Source organism: Salmo salar, chromosome ssa23 (genome assembly GCF_905237065.1).
Source record: "Salmo salar chromosome ssa23, Ssal_v3.1, whole genome shotgun sequence".
Lineage (NCBI taxonomy): Eukaryota > Metazoa > Chordata > Actinopteri > Salmoniformes > Salmonidae > Salmo > Salmo salar.
In genome coordinates, this window is record NC_059464.1 from 6,600,891 (window position 1) to 6,618,680 (window position 17,790).

A 17,790-nucleotide genomic window follows, 5' to 3' on the forward strand; every position below is an offset into this window, starting at 1 on the left:
ACCCGCAAAACACCAGTCTCAACGTCAACAGTGAAAGAAACAAGCCTGAAACCTTGAACAAAGACTGTTGACATCTAGTGGGAGCCATAGTAATTGCAATCTGGGCGATGGATTTGGATATGCCCCTATACTTTCCATTGTAAGAGCATGGGCTCTTAAAAAAAAGAATTCTGGTTGTTTTTTCTTTGGATTTTCTCCTACCATATCTATTGTGTTATAGTCTCATGCATTATTTTTAACATTTCTACAAACTTCAAAGTATTTTCTAACCAATGGTACCAATTATATGCATATCCTGGCTTCAGGGCCTGAGTAACAGGCAGTTTACTTTGGGCACGTCAGTCAGGCGGAAATGGAGAGAAAAGGACCCTAGCCTGATTTTAAAATGACATTCATAAAGTTACAAGCCAAGCCTTCGATACTGGGTAAGCCTACAGGATAGGGAGGGATGTGTTTTCTGTTTGTCGAGATTGACATAGTTTATTTATTGTAGTGTTGAAAACCCAGACCATGATAACAAAGTGCCTGAAGTAGGTGTTTTGTTTATTGGTTGTGTGATGCATTGGCACAGAAACCTGTTGGTGGAAAATTTGTTGCATATACAGTGGGGAGAACAAATATTTGATACACTGCCGATTTTGCAGGTTTTACTACTTACAAAGCATGTAGAGGTCTGTCATTTTTATCATAGGTACACTTCAACTGTGAGAGACAGAAAATCCAGAAAATCACATTGTGTGATTTTTAAGTAATTAATTTGCATTTTATTGCATGACAAAAGTATTTGATACATCAGAAAAGCAGAACTTAATATTTGGTACAGAAACCTTTGTTTGCAATTACAGAGATCATACATTTCCTGTAGTTCTTGACCAGGTTTGCACACACTGCAGCAGGGATTTTGGCCCACTCCTCCATACAGACCTTCTCCAGATCCTTCAGGTTTCGGGGCTGTCGCTGGGCAATACGGACTTTCAGCTCCCTCCAAAGATGTTCTATTGGGTTCAGGTCTGGAGACTGGCTAGGCCACTCCAGGACCTTGAGATGCTTCTTACGGAGCCACTCCTGGCTGTGTGTTTCGGGTCGTTGTCATGCTGGAAGACCCAGCCACGACCCATCTTCAATGCTCTTACTGAGGGAAGGAGGTTGTTGGCCAAGATCTCGCGATACATGGCCCCATCCATCCTCCCCTCAATACGGTGCAGTCGTCCTGTCCCCTTTGCAGAAAAGCATCCCCAAATAATGATGTTTCACGGTTGGGATGGTGTTCTTGGGGTTGTACTCATCCTTCTTCTTCCTCCAAACATGGCGAGTGGAGTTTAGACCAAAAAGCTCTATTTTTGTCTCATCAGACCACATGACCTTCTCCCATTCCTCCTCTGGATCATCCAGATGGTCATTGGCAAACTTCAGACGGGCCTGGACATGCGCTGGCGTGCGCTGAAGGATTTTAATCCATGACGGTGTAGTGTGTTTCTAATGGTTTTCTTTGAGACTGTGGTCCCAGCTCTCTTCAGGTCATTGACCAGGTCCTGGCGTGTAGTTCTGGGCTGATCCCTCACCTTCCTCATGATCATTGATTCCCCACGAGGTGAGATCTTGCATGGAGCCCCAGACCGAGGGTGATTGACCGTCATCTTGAACTCCTTCCATGTTCTAATAATTGCGCCAACAGTTGTTGCCTTCTCACCAAGCTGCTTGCCTATTGTCCTGTAGCCCATCCCAGCCTTGTGCAGGTCTACAATTTTATCCCTGATGTCCTTACACAGCTCTCTGGTCTTGGCCATTGTGGAGAGGTTGGAGTCTGTTTGATTGAGTGTGTGGACAGGTGTCTTTTATACAGGTAACGAGTTCAAACAGGTGCAGTTTTAATACAGGTATTGAGTGGAGAACAGGAGGGCTTCAGAAAAACTAACAGGTCTGTGAGAGCTGGAATTCTAACTGGTTGGTAGGTGATCAAATACTTATGTCATGCAATAAAATGCAAATGAATTACTTAAAAATCATACAATGTGATTTTCTGGATTTTTGTTTTAGATTCCATCTCTCACAGTTGAAGTGTACCCATGATAAAAATGACAGACCTCAACATGCTTTGTAAGTAGGAAAACCTGCAAAATCGGCAGTGTATCAAATACTTGTTCTCCCCACTGTATTTTATATAATTACAAATGTGGCATCAACATTTTTAAAATCTGATTCCCCCTAGCTGATCATTGTCTGCAACCAGCTCTGATCGTGAAGTAATGAAACAGGCAGGGCGAGTGAGCTCATCTGTGGTGGTCAGCTAACTCTGAACCTTCAGACGTAGCCCTGCCTGGCATCAACTGTGCCACAATAGCATGTTGCAAAGGTGATATCAACATTTTAAAACGTAGGGTCGCTACATTTATTGTTATTCGTGGTCGTAAACATTATATTGAGTTTATTACAAGGGGAGGGTCATGTGAAAATATTTTTCAATTTGGGGAGGGGGTGATATTTTTTATGACAGCTTGAGTTGGACAAGCCCCCCCCTAAATTAAAGATTGATTGAGGCTGCCTGCTCCCATTTTGTGGGAATCGGCTGTCTGATGTCTTGTATTTTCCAAACCAGACTGAGGTTATTATTTTGCCTCCTGGCGTGAAGCAATACGAATCTACATCTTTAGGGGCCGATGAATAAACGAGATGATGAACGAGAACGAGGAAGTCGCGCTTGTGGGATGGGGAGTTCACAATAACAGCTGGACTGTCCACTATATCCACGCCCGCTTGTCATTGAATGACAGTCACTGAGCAGGAAGACAGAGAGAGGCGTCTCCACCGTGCGGCGCCACGATCGATGCGACACAGTACACCTGAGGAGTGAACCATACCTGCGGAGAGTAGACTCTTCTCCAAAAGCAGCCCGCCAACATGGGGTTATCGCCTTCTAGTCTCCTAGATGAACATGGATCCAACTACATACGAGGTAAAGGAACACTTTTCCAAAATGATTACGTGTGCTCATACTTTGTCTGCTCCAGACGCGGTTGCGTGGTAGTCTATACCTGCGAGAGTGGCAAGGTTATGCCACTCTGTTTTCCGCTGACAAATTTTACAAACCAATTTATTGAAGTTTTTTTTTCATTCACACCGTCTTCAATATTTTGTTCCACTGTCGCATAGGCTGCTACCCACTGGGCACAGACGTGAGTATGACGTCTAGTTTTGATTTAGGTTCATTTGGTTGAGTTGTCAAATAAGGTTAATTCAACACAATCAACAAAAAATGCCGTCCTGTTTTTGGATTTAGGTTAAATTGGGTGTAAAAAATCCGAAATTCCCTTATGTTAATGACTTTTTAAAATACAATCAGTTTTCCACATTGATTCAAAGACATCATATATTTTGGGGGGGTTGAAATGACGTGGAAACAATGTTGTTCAACCAGTTTTTGCCCAGTGGTTAGCTTGATTTGGTCTTTCTCAGTGGAACTGTTTTTTTCTATTCATCATATCTTATCACCTGATATGCTTGGTCAAGAAAATACAAATACAGTGCCTTCGGAAAGTATTCAGACCCCTTGACTTTTTCCAAATTTTGTTACGTTACAGCCTTATTCGAAAATTGATTACCAAAAAAAATCATCACCAATCCACACACAATACCCCATAATGACAAAGCGCAAAAACAGGTTTTTAGAAATTTTTGCAAATATATTAAAAATTAAAAACATAAATACCTTATTTACATAAGTATTCAGACCCTTTGCTATGAGCTTCGAAATTGAGCTCAGGTGCATCCTGTTTCCATTGATCATCCTTGAGATGTGTCTACAACTTGATTGGAGTCCACCTGTGGTAAATTCAATTGATTGGACATGATTTGGAAAGGGTACACACCTGTCTATATAAGGTCCCACAGTTGACAGTGCATGTCAGAGCAAAAACCAAGCCATGAGGTCGGAGGAATTGTCCGTAGAGCTCCGAGGCAGGATTGTGTCGAGGCACAGATCTGGGGAAGGGTACAAAACATTTCTACTGCATTGAAGGTCCCACAGGAACTCCATCATTCTTAAATGGAAGAAGTTTGGAACTACCAAAAACTCTTCCTAGAGCTGGCCGCCCGGCCAAACTTAGCAATCGGGGGAGAAGGGGCCTTGGTCAGGGAGGTGACCAAGAACCGATGGTCACTCTGACAGAGCCCTAGAGTTCCTCTGTGGAGATGGGAGAACCTTCCAGAAGGACAACCATCTCTGCAGCACTCCACCAAATCAGGCCTTTATGGTAGAGTGGCCAGACAGAAGCGACCTCTCAGTAAAATGCACATGACAGCCCGCTTGGAGTTTGCAAAAAAGGCACCTAAAGAAACAAGATTCTCTGGTCTGATGAAACCAACATTGAACTCTTTGGCCTGAATGCCAAGCATTGCGTCTGGAGGAAACCTGGCACCATCCCTACGGTGAAGCATGGTGGGGGCATCGTGCTTGTGGGGCTGTTTTTCAGCGGCAAGGACTGGGAGACTAGTCAGTATTGAGGCAAAGATGAATGGAGCAAAGTACAGAAAGATCCTTGATGAAAACCTGCTTCAGAGCACTCAGGACCTCAGACTGGGGCGAAGGTTCACCTTCCAACAGGACAACGACCCTAAGCACACAGCCAAGACAACGCAGGAGTGGCTTCGGGACAAGTCTCTGAATGTCCTTGAGTGGCCAAGCCAGAGCCCGGACTTGAACCTGATCGAATGATCTGGAGAGACCTGAAAAAAATAGCTGTGCAGCAATGCTCCCCATCCAACCTGAGAGAGCTTGAGAGGATCTGCAGAGAATAATGGGAGAAACTCCCCAAATACAGGTGTGCCAAGCTTGTAGCATCATGCCCACAAACAAATTAAAAAGGAAAGAAATTCCCCAAATTAAGTTTTAACAAGGCACACCTGTTAATTTAAATGCATGAAGCTGGTTGAGAGAATGCCAAGAGTTGGCAAAGGGTGGCTACTTTGAAGAATCTAAAATCTAAAATATATTTTGATTTGATTAACACTTTTTTGGTTACTACATGATTCCATATGTGTTATTTAATAGTTTTGATGTCTTCACTATTATTCTACAATGTAGAAAATAGTAAAAATAAAGAAAAACCATGGAATGAGTAGGTGTGTCAACTTTTGATTGGTACTGTATGTTTGACTAACACTTGAGGATCCTACTATGTAAAAAGATCAAATCACCAATTGCTTGGTCAATGTCATCTGAGAAAGATCAAAAGTTCAAAATCTGCAGGAGGCGTGGATGGTCACTGGTGTGATGTGATGTGGCTGTAGGATACGTCATGCTACATCACTAGCCTGAGACAGACTGGAGATATGGAGAGAACAGCAAATAAATATACATCGGAGCATAGGAGGATGTCATGGGAATTATACAGTAGCCTCATAGAACCTTCCTGAAAGAACCTTTTGGAGTTTCACCCTAGTCCTGGTTCTGCTGTTTGTCTGTATCTGGCAGGGCTTTATCAAGTCAGGTCACCCACTTCTAGCCTTGCAGGCAGCTGAAAAGTGAGAAGCAGTCAAAAGGTTCCTGGATCTGTTTTACCTTTCTCTATTCAGGTTACCATGGTGTCTATTGAGAAACATATGGGTGGGGACTGTGGACAAAGGATTATTATCTCTCTCTTTCTCTCATTCATTGTTTGTGTGTGTGTGTGTGTTAGCAGGTGCTAATGGACAGTGCTTTCGGATGTTAAGCTTTGGCCATGTCATTCTCTACCATAAACAACTATCTGAAATGAATAATAACATAGATTTGCATAATTGTACATTAATAGTGATGCGCCGATATGACATTTTTGGCCGATACCGATATCCAATATTTTCCTTGCCCCCCCAAAAAACGATATCGATACCGTTAACCGATATTTAAAATTTGAGCTGCCTTTTAAGCATTCTAGTACAGTTAAATATTTAACACACACACATGGACGCAGCGGTCTAAGGCACTGCATCTCAGTGCAAGAGGTGTCACTAGTCCCTGGTTTGAATCCAGGCTGTATCACATCCGTCCGAGTTTGGCCGGGGTAGCCCGTCATTGTAAATAAGAATTTGTTGTTAACTGACTTGCCTAGTTAAGTAATTTTACACACACACACACACACACACACACACACACACACACACACACACACACACACACACACACACACACACACACACACACACACACACACTGACCAAAACGTTATTTTGTTGGCATTTACATATGTCCCCATTACCAGTAAAACATAATCAAAACCTCTTTCTTTCACTTACTTGCTGTGCTGTTTCGTTGTTCATTTGTTTAGTCGTTTCATTCTCAACCAGGATTTCATCATACATGTCAAGCAGTGAAATTTCAGCTCTGTCTGTCCATGGCCTCTCTTCCTCTGTGCGCACTGTCACTGTGTCTGTTTCCATCTTGTCCAGCTGTGTATGTAACATTTCACATAAACCCTGTTTCTTGTCTGCATCGAAGTAGCGGTCCTTGTACATAGCATCGAGCATGGTGGCAACACAGTAAAGAGAGAATGCCACCGAATCGCTTGTGCACAGTCTGTCGGCAGTTTTGCTGAACAGGCTTTTCAATGCCACGACAGAGCGTATCACGTTGTTCGAATGGAGCTAGCTAGTGTGTTCATGTTTCCATGTTTCAAACATGTTCTGAAATGCCATTGAAATGGCAGCAGCGGTATGACAAGCAGCACATTCATGAGCATGCAATACGACTTTCCTCAGTACGAAATCCTTGACGACCCACTGTGCTGTCAGACTCAGCATGCTCATGGGGCTGATATCGCTGGTCCAAATGTCAGTCGTGAAGCTAATAGCAGTTACTGTGTAACTCCGGTAGGACAACATCTGAAAAATAGCGCACTTGGTAGTGTGTAACGATGTTCGACCAGTCGTCGAAAGCCAACATCACCCACGACAGAGAACGGTTGATTGTCAAGGGCAATGATTTACATTATCTTGCCGTTAATGGATTTCGCCTTTGAATTGTCTCGCGGAAATTTTCTTTCTCTTTCAAATGACTGCTCGACTTGTTGACTGCTCAATCCACACAGCAGACATTGTGGACTAGGTCAGGAATGCTGTGTTGCAGGTGTAGCGCTACATTTTACGTGGCATCATTACGTCATGTACCTACGTTATATAGGTATGCACATCAGCTTTGACATCAGTTTTGCACATTGGCGTTAAACTAGACATTGGGCCGATTCCGATATGTTAACCGATATACCGTGCATCCATTCAAATTGATGCTAAAGATTCCTTTACATATATGATATGACAAAGAAAAAAGGTCAGATGAAAGTATGTGAGTTAAGTCCGTCACTGAGGTGTAGATCAGGGTTTCGCCCTAGCAATACACAGCTGATTTACAGGTTTTGGGAAACCCTGCTCTAGATCAATGTAAAGACCCATCCCCTGGAGAGTGAGATTTCTCCAAGGTTAAGGAAACACTCACTGTTGAGAGGCCAGGTTAAGACTGAATAGATAGAGAGAGAGACTAGAGAGAGAGAGACTAGAGAGAGACTAGAGAGAGAGAGAGAGAGAGGCTAGAGAGAGAGAGAGAGAGAGAGATGCAAGGACTGACCATCCATGATATCAAAATGATAGTTTTAACCATGTTTTGAAGCTATACAGTGTTTATACAGTGTACAAACAATGGAGTAAACAAGCTTATTTTGGGTTCTGATGGGGTAAGACCATTGATAAGCGAATGAAGCATTTATAAGTTAGATTCTTCAAGAATCTATGGCTACATATTACTAATTGTACTGTTCACAAATTGATAGCATAATTTATACATAATGTCTTAACACATTATGATAACCATCTACACAAATTATGTAACGTGATCACATATAACCATGTCTCATCACTGTTTTATTGTGACTAATGAGTCACAAGAGCTGGATAGTCTGCTGACGATTTTTTTCACACAAAAAAGGGTGTGTTTCGGCACTGCACAGCTTTAGCATTATCTGTGCCTGACTTACCTATCCAATTACGTCTACAATTGGGGTAGGTAAGGTGTCTTATTGAGAAGTTGAGAAGTACCAAAGATATTGCCTATGTGGAAGAATTTAGCAACCGACATTGTTCTAATCTATTCTGAATTCAGCTTTCATGTTCGTTGAACCGAACTAACATCATATGTGTAACTTCACATCAAGAAATGCTCATGTCAGAAAACTCTCCGAATTGCGATCTGCAATTACACCCTTCTTGAAAAAGTGGCTGTTTATAAATGAAAGTGACTCTGTTTTAATTTTGATTGAACCGAGCCAAACTACACTGATTCAGGTGAAGGGAGAAATCCTCATTCTATAGGGCCAAACATTAAAGGAATGCCGGCTGGTATGTAAATGTCAGTTTTCCACACAGGCAAGCTGCAATGTGTTTTTGTTAACATGATGCCAATGTATGGTACTGCTACGACACAAGACACATTCCCATTATCAATGACCAGGTTTGGTTCAGTAAGACTTTGTATGACAGTGGTGCTGTTGCGCCTTCTTCACCACACTGTCTGTGTGGGTGGACCATTTCAGTTTGTCGTTGATTGTCGAGGAACTTAAAACTTTCCACTTTCTCCACTGCTGTCCCTTCGATGTGGATGGGGGGTGCTCTCTCTGCTGTTTCCTGAAGTCCACGATCATCTCCTTTATTTTGTTGACGTTGAGTGAGAGGTTGTTTTCCTGACACCACACTCTGAGTGCCCTTACCTCCTCCCTGTAGGCTGTCTCTTCGTTGTTGGTAATCAAGCCCGCTACTGTTGTGTCGTCTGCAAACTTGATGATTGAGTTGGAGGCGTGCATGGCCACGCAGTCGTGGGTGAACAGGGAGTACAGGAGGGGGCTGAGCACGCACCCTTGTGGGGCCCCAGTGTTGAGGGTCAGTGAGGTGGAGATGTTGTTTCCTACCTTCACCACCTGGGGGCGGCCTGTCAGAAAGTCCAGGATCCAATTGCACAGGGCGGGGTTTAGGCCCATGGCCTCCAACTTGATGATGAGCTTGGAGGGTACTATGGTGTTGAACGCTGAGCTGTAGTCAATGAACAGCATTCTTACATAGGTATTCCTCTTGTCCAGATGGGATAAGGCAGTGTGCAGTGTGCAGTGTGATGGCGATTGCATCATCTGTGAACCTGTTAGAGCGGTATGCAAACTGAAGTGGGTCTAGGGTGGCCGGTAAGGTGGAGGTGATATGATCCTTGACTAGTCTCTCAAAGCACTTCATGATGACAGAAGTGAGTGCTACTGGGCAGTAGTCATTTAGTTCAGTTATCTTTGTCTTCTTGGGTACAGGAACAATGGTGGCCACCTTGAAGCATGTGGGGACAGCAGACTGGGGTAGAGAGCGATTTAATATGTCCGGTAACACACCAGCCAGCTGGTCTGCGCATGCTCTGAGGACACGGCTAGGGATGGCGTCTGGGGCAGCAGCCTTGCAAGGGTTAACATATTTAAATATTTTACTCACGTCGGCCACGGAGAAGGAGAGGGGGGGCGCAGTTCTTGTTAGTGGGCCGCGACAGTGGCACTGTATTATTCTCAAAGTGGGCAAAGGAGGTGTTTAGTTTGTCTGGAAGCGTGACATCGGTGTTCGTGACGTGGCTGGTTTTGTTTTAGTAGTCCGTGATTTCCTGTAGACCCTGCCACATACGTCTCGAGTCTGAGCCGTTGAATTGCGACTCCACTTTGTCCCTGTACTGGCATTTTGCTTTAATTGCCTTGCTGAGAGAATAACTACACTGTTTATATTCAGCCATATTCCCAGACCTCTTTCCATGGTTAAATGCGGTGGTTCGCGCATTCAGTTTTGCGCGAATGCCGCAATCCATCCACAGTTTCTGGTTAGGGTAGGTTTTAATAGTCACAGTGGGTACAACATCTCCAATGCACTTCCTTATAAATTCACTAACTGAATCAGCGTATAGGTCGATGTTATTCTCTGAGGCTGACCGGAACATATCCCAGTTTGCGTGATCAAAACAATCTTGAAGTGTGGATTTCGATTAGTCAGACCATCGTTGAATGGTTCTAGTCACTCGTACATCCTGTTTAAGTTTCTGCCTATAAGACGGTAGGAGCAAGATGTTGGTTGGATTTGTCGAAGGGAGGGCGGGAGAGAGCTTTGTATGCATTGCGGAAGTTAGAGGAGCAGTGGATTACCCCCGCACGTAGTGCAATCAATATACTGATAGAATTTGGGTAGCCTTGTTCTCAAATTTGCTTTGTTAAAATCCCCAGCTACAATACATGCAGCCTCAGGATATATGGTTTCCAGTTTACATAGAGTCCACTGAAGTTCCTTGAGGGCCGTCGTGGTATCTGCTTGAGGGGTAATGTACACAGCTGTGATGATAACTGATGAGAATTCTCTTGGAAGGTTATATGGTTGGCATTTGATTGTGAGGAATTCAGGGTCAGGTGAACAGAAGGACTCGAGTTCCTGTATTTTGTTATGATTACACCATGAGTTGTTAATCATGAAGCATACACCCCCGCCCTTCCTCTTCCCAGAGAGGTGTTTATCTCTGTCGGCGCGATGCATGGAGAAGCCCGGTGGCTGTACCGATTTCGACAACATATCCCGAGAGAGCCATGTTTCTGTGAAACAGAGAATGTTACGATCTCTGATGTCTCTCTGGAAGGCAACCCTTGCTCGAATTTTGTCTACCTTGTTGTCAAGAGACTGGACATTGACGAGTAGTATATTCGGGAGTGGTTGGCGATGTGTACGTCTACGGAGCCTGACCAGGAGGCCTCTCCGTCTGCCCCTCCTGCGGCGCCATTGTCTTGGGTCGGCTTCTGGGATTAGATCCATTGTCCTCGGTGGTGGTCCAAACAGAGAATTTGCTTCGGGAAAGTCTTATTCCTGGTCGTAATGTTGGTAAGTTGACGTTGCTCTTATATCCAATAGTTCTTCCCAGCTGTATGTAATAAGAATTAAGATTTCCTGGTGTAACGATGTAAGAAATAATACATAAAAAACAGAATACTGCATAGTTTCCTAAAGGACTCGAAGCGAGGCAACCATCTCTGTCGGCACCATCTCACGAGTGATAGGCTAATATTGTAACTCATCAGACTATTCTTGATTTAATCTTGTCTTTACATTAGAGGTTGACCGATTATGATTTTTCAACGCCAATACCGATACCGATTATTGGAGGACCAGAAAAGGCCGGCACCGATTAATTGGCCGATTTAAAAAAAGAAATGTATTTGTAAAAATGACAATTACAACAATACTGAATGAACACTTATTTTAACTTAATATAATACAACAATAAAATCTATTTAGCCTCAAATAAATAATTAAACATGTTCAATTTGGTTTAAAAAATGCAAAAACAAAGTGTTGGAGAAGAAAGTAAAAGTGCAATATGTGCCATGTAAAAAAGCTAAGGTTTAAGTTCCTTGCTCAGAACATGAGAACGCAGGACACGCTAGATAAACTAGTAATCTCATCAACCATGTGTAGTTAACAAGTGATTATGTTAAGATTGATTGTTTTTTATAAGATAAGTTTAATGCTAGCTAGCAACTTACCTTGGCTTCTTGCTGCCCTCGCGTAACAGGTAGTCAGCCTGCCACGCTGGCTCCTTGTGGAGTGCAATGTAAGGCAGGTGGTTAGAGCATTGGACTAGTAACCGGAAGGTTGCAAAAACGAATCCCCGAGCTGACAAGGTAAAAATCTGTCGTTCTGTCATTGAAAATAAGAATGTGTTCTTAAAACCTCTTACATCTAGACGTTCCGCTAGCGGAACACCTGCTCCAATATCCAATGATAGGCGTGGCGCGAATGACAAATTCCTCAAAAATACAAAAACTTCAATTTTTCAAACATATGACTATTTTACAGCATTTTAAAGACAAGACTCTCCTTTATCTAACCACACTGTCCGATTTCAAAAAGGCTTTACAGCGAAAGCAAAACATTAGATTTTGTCAGCAGAGTACCCAGCCAGAAATAATCAGACACCCATTTTTCAAGCTAGCATATAATGTCACAAAAAACAAAACCACAGCTAAATGCAGCACTAACCTTTGATGATCTTCATCAGATGACACACCTAGGACATTATGTTATACAATACATGCATGTTTTGTTCAATCAAGTTCATATTTATATCAAAAAACAGCTTTTTACATTAGCATGTGACGTTCAGAACTAGCATACCCCCCGCAAACCTCCGGTGAATTTACTAAATTACTCACGATAAATGTTCACAAAAAACATAACAATTATTTTAAGAATTATAGATACAGAACTCCTTTGTGCAATCGAGGTGTCCGATTGTTAAAATAGCTTTCGGTGAAAGCACATTTTGCAATATTCTGAGTAGAAAGCCCAGCCATCACGGCTAGCTATTTTGACACCCACCAAGTTTAGCCCTGACCAAACTCCGATTTACTATTAGAAAAGTTTGATTACCTTTGGTGTTCTTCGTCAGAATGCACTCCCAGGACTGCTACTTCAATAACAAATGTTGGTTTGGTTCAAAATAATCCATAGTTATATCCAAATAGCGGCGTTTTGTTTGTGCGTTCAAGACACTATCCGAAGTGTAAATAAGGGTCACGCGCACGACGCATTTCGTGACAAATTTCTAAATATTCCATTACCGTACTTCGAAGCATGTCAACCGCTGTTTAAAATCAATTTTTATGCCATTTTTCTCGTTAAAAAAGCGATAATATTCCGACCGGGAAAGCGTGTTTATGTACAAAAGAGAGAGAAAATAAAAGCATGGGATCCCCTCGTGCACGAGCCTGAGTCTCATAGTACTGTGACTGGCCACTATCCAAACGCGCTAATGTTTTTCAGCCAGGGGCTGCCTCGATACATTCAGCTTTTTGCCGCCTTCTGAGAGCCCATGGGAGCCGTAGGAAGTGTCACGTAACAGCAGAGATCCCCTGTATTGGATAGAGATAATCAAGAAGGCCAAGAAATGGTCAGACAGGGTACTTCCTGTACAGAATCTTCTCAGGTTTTGGCCTGCCAAATGAGTTCTGTTATACTCACAGACACCATTCAAACAGTTTTAGAAACTGTGGGGTGTTTTCTATCCAAAGCTAATAATTATATGCATATTCTAGTTTCTGGGCAGGAGTAATAATCAGATTAAATTGGGTACGTTTTTTATCCGGACGTGAAAATACTGCCCCCTAGCCATAACAGGTTAACTGACTTGCCTAGTTAAATAAAGGTGTAAAAAAATAAAATAATAATAAATAATAATTAAAAATCGGCCACAATCGGTGTCCAAAAATACCGATTACCGATTGTTATGAAAACTTGAAATTGGCCTTAATTAATCGGCCATTCCGATGAATCGGTCGACCTCTACTTTACATACACTAAATAATAAATGTGTGACATTTATTTTGATTTAGAATGGACCATTATCATGCACCTGTCTCGAAACAGGGGCAGGGGGAAAAAATGCATGTCATCTATTCACTTAAATAGTGAATGGAGGACGCTATGCCCCGTAGTTAATTTTCATGCCAGCCAGGTAGGCTATACTAATGTTATAAAGATAAGCAATGCTCTTAATATTGGGAAATTAATAAATATATTATGCCTAGCCTATAGAAAGCTGATGGGATCATTCTCCTTTTAATAGAAGCCACCACTCTGTTTTCTCTCGCAATTGCATAGCCTATAGAAATGTTGCGCAACATGAGCTCATGGGCTCTCATTAAGTGTTTGATTAGATTTTTGATTACATTTGCAATGCTGTCAGAGTGATTAGAGGGATAATAGAGTGCTGAGTACCAGGCAGTTAGCAAGTTTGGTAGACTAATAATGACCATCAGCAGCATCAGAGCATGGAGGAGCCTTATTACCACAACTAAACGGTCACGTGGAATTTGACTGCCTTCATGACTTGTGACCTCCTGTGTGGCGGTAATACGGTCACCGCAACAGCCCTAGGCACACTACGTCATTTCAACATGGATAATTGGGTAATATTTTGATAAAGAAAAACCCTTGAATGAGTAGGTGTGTCCAAACTTTTGACTGGTACTGTACATTTAGGTGGAAGTGACCAAATCCATTTGAGATTCTGTGCAGATTATTACAGCAATTGTGATGATCTCCAGAGTCCTGTGAGGACCTACGTATGCTATCTTGAACATGCCCACAAACTGGTTGAATCAACATTGTTTCGACGTGGAGTCTGTGGAACATACTTTGGATTTGAAAAAAGCATCAATTGTTTAGAGGGTAGAATTTCAATTTCAATCATTCTTATGATAGCACATTGTCACTGACTATTACAAATGTAATAGCTGGGCTGTGCTTGGTTTAAACCCTGGATGGGAGACCGAAGGGTATCTGTAGATAGAAAAATGATCCAGTGGGAGGTGCTGTCCAGCCTATTGTTATTTTCTGATAGTGGATAAAACATTGAAGATCTGACGTAGTTAAGGGTACGAATTCAACATATTCTATATAAAGTTTGTCTGTTGAAATTTGGTTACCATGATGACAGTCCTGTGTTTGAAATTTCACCCTCAAAACAGGCGATGACTTTTCTCAAATCCAATGTATTTTCCAACAAGATTCCATGTCACAATACATTGACACAATGTCGATTCAACCAGTTTGTGTCCAGTGGGCTGTGACCTCTTGAGCAAGAGAGAGTGCAAGTGTCAGAGAGACCCAGAGAGAGAGAGAGAGCGCAAGTGTCAGAGAGACCCCGAGCGAGAGCCACAGAGACTGGATGACTTTGGGCTCAATAAAGAGAAAATGTAAAGCTTCCAAAGCTCGTAGTGAAACCGGGAGCAGTATCACACCCCAATAAATGTGAGCTTAGCAGCTCAGGTCTGGCTAGGACCAGGTGGTGTTTAACATATTTGTTCTCCACTATCCTGAACTACTTATACATTGTCTTGCAGGTTGTAATTCTAAAGTTGTGCTGCATACAGTAGTTGTAAAGAAAATACACTTATTGTCCACAAAAGCCCTCTTACTCAACATCCCAGGCGTTTCCTCATTGTGAGGACAAAGATGTTTATTATAGTACACAGTGCAGAGATATTTTTCATTGGGGAAATATTAGACTTGCTTCTGGCTGTCATTCAATATCAATGTTCTTATTACACACATGAATCCCAGCATCCCATGGCACCCTGCTTTGTCATGTCTACTACTGCTGAAGCCTGCAGTGAAAACATGTCACAGTCAATACATCACTTGAGGTCACCAGTACAGCAACACTATTGCTAACTGATACTGAGGAGCAGGTCATGACGATAATAGAACACCTCACAATCTCATCTGAGCACAGAACCTTTTTTACTGTGATAACACCTACTCCACAGAATTAGGTTCCAGAACCTCCTTTCCATAATGCAATAAATGGGGTTGTGGATGGATGTAAATGGTATAGCCTGTTGAGCTTGCCCTCCTTCAACAGAACACAATTTACACACAGTTGAAAACTCCCCCCTGTGAGCCAGCTCTGGATTGGCCAGCCTGATCGCTGGAAGCTTAGTATGTAAAACCACAACTGTTTATCATTATTTTACCTTTCAAAGCTCAGCAGATATGCAAACGCTATGTGACAGGCTGGCAGCCAGCGGGGGAGTGTGACTAGTAGGGTTGCACATTGAGGAATATTCAGGTACAAACTTTCCCTGGGAATAAACAGAAATATGCAAAAAATATTTTTTGCATTGGATATATTTCCATATCAAATGGAGACATACAAACCTTTTACCTTAAGTAGACGATTGCAAATGATTAAATCCTTCCAATAGAAATAAATGTAGTTACAAATTGAACTTTAATGAAATTAGTTGACTCTTCACATGGGATGATTTCACTGAACAAAAGGGAATATTAAATGATCCATCGCATCTCCCAAAAACATTTTCAGCATACATCTGTTAAATGATAGTCTAGAAACTAAAGCTCTGGTTGTCTTCCTCTCGGGCTTCGATGTCTTCTCCCTGGACCTCCTCAATGTCCACCTCTTGAACATCAGACTGAGGCCTCAGCTTCACTGTCACTTTCCAACCTTGAGGATAGATCGTTGTCCGGCTCAAAAATCCTCAAATTTTCCCAGATGGCCACCAATTTTTCAACCCTTGTATTGGTCAGCCTGTTGCGTGCTTTGGTGTGTGTTCCCAAACAAGGACCAGTTGCGCTCTGAGGCGGCTGATGTTGGGATTTGGAGGATGATGAGGCAACAGGGGAAAGAGCCTCAGATCCACAAAGTCCCTTTCACCAGGTGGCTGGTGAGATATGTTGGCACGACTGCCATATTGCATCTCCATCCCAAAGCCCTTGTGTTACGCACGCCTCTTGGAGGGAACGCAAAACCCTGCTACACTCACCTCCCCATGGAGTGAAAGAGGTATGTGACTGTAGATGCAGGAAAGGATAAGAGGCAGAATATATTACCGTTAACAGGGAATTTATTTCTTCACATGGTAATTTGGGGAAAAGGGTCTGGACAGAACCAAAGTAAAGAAAGTAAAAGAACCCCTTCTACCTACAACTCAACTAACTAGCACACTAACCAAGTACAGGGGATGGGTCGCTCAGGTCTTACCTAGTGTGCATAGACATAGTACATACTAGTATATCTATGCCCGCAGGCCTCCTGCCAAAGCACTCCCAAGGTGCCTTCCCCCCTGGGATCAAATGAAACAGAATAATACAAACTTAAAGTGAACAATTTCACTAATCAAAAACACAGTCCTATGGCATACACAAACATCAGCAGTACCGGCTACAAAATCATTTACAAAAATTCATACAGACCAACAACAAAATACAGGACATACCAAGAAGCTCCCTCCTCCTAAAAAAAAAAAAAAAAAAAGAACACTGGCTTTTAAAGCTGCAGAAGGAGTCGGTAATTGAAAACAGCTGTATCTCCTGACGAGAGGGCGGGGTCAGAGCTCCAATCATCAATGGGGCCAACCAATCAGCTTCTTAGGACTACAGGAAGCCATTTCCTGAAATACACACATAAACACATACAAACCCACAACAACACAGAAACTGGGGAACGTAACACCTTGCTTGGAAGTGTACCTCGCCAGGCTACCAAGAACCTTGCCCACATCCAGGCCTAGGTGGCGCGGGACACGGTAGTGATGACACAATAGGCCTTGTTGATCTCTACACCAGACAGGATGCTCTTGCCAGCATACTTGGGGTCCAACATGTACAGGACACTGTGGCGTATATGGGCTTCAGGCAGAAGTCTTCATGCTTTTTGATGTATTTCAGAACTGCAGTTTCCTCTGCTTGGAGCAACAGTGAAGTGGGCAGGGCAGTACAAATTTCTTCTCTTACATCTGCAAGCGGAGTCTGAACATCAGACAGGATAGTATTGTCTCCCTCAATCCGTGCAATGGCTACTGCTATAGGTTTCAGGAGTTTCAGGCTGCTTACCACTCTCTCCCAAAATACATCATCCAGGGGGATCCTCTTGATGGGGCTGTCCATATCGGCAGACTGTGATATGGCCATTTCTTGGAGAGACTCCTTCCCCTCCAGGAGACTGTCAAACATTATGACAACACCACCCCAACGGGTGTTGCTGGGCAGCTTCAATGTGGTGCTCTTATTCTTCTCACTTTGCTTGGTGAGGTAGATTGCTGCTATAACTTGATGACCCTTCACATACCTAACCATTTCCTTGGTTCTCTTGTAGAGCGTATCCATTGTTTTCAGTGCCATGATGTCCTTGAGGAGCAGATTCAATACATGAGCAGCACAGCCAATGGGTGTGATGTGAGGGTAGGACTC

The 17,790-nt window shown here is 42.8% G+C and overlaps 1 protein-coding gene across 4 annotated transcripts in view; it reads left to right on the forward strand.

Annotated features, from left to right (window-relative positions):
- The first annotated feature begins 2,613 nt into the window (after nt 1-2,613).
- The window catches only part of LOC106584005 (protein Niban 1), a 46,234-nt gene continuing 31,057 nt past the window's right edge, over nt 2,614-17,790 (forward strand). Inside the window, exon 1 of one of the 4 annotated variants that reach the window (XM_014168735.2) lies at nt 2,614-2,953. In XM_014168735.2, the coding sequence (XP_014024210.1) occupies nt 2,899-2,953 (55 nt within the window). In that variant the 5' untranslated portion in view covers nt 2,614-2,898. The remainder of the gene's footprint in view (nt 2,954-17,790) is intronic. The other 3 variants (XM_014168734.2, XM_014168737.2, XM_045706444.1) reach the window with 3 other exon arrangements.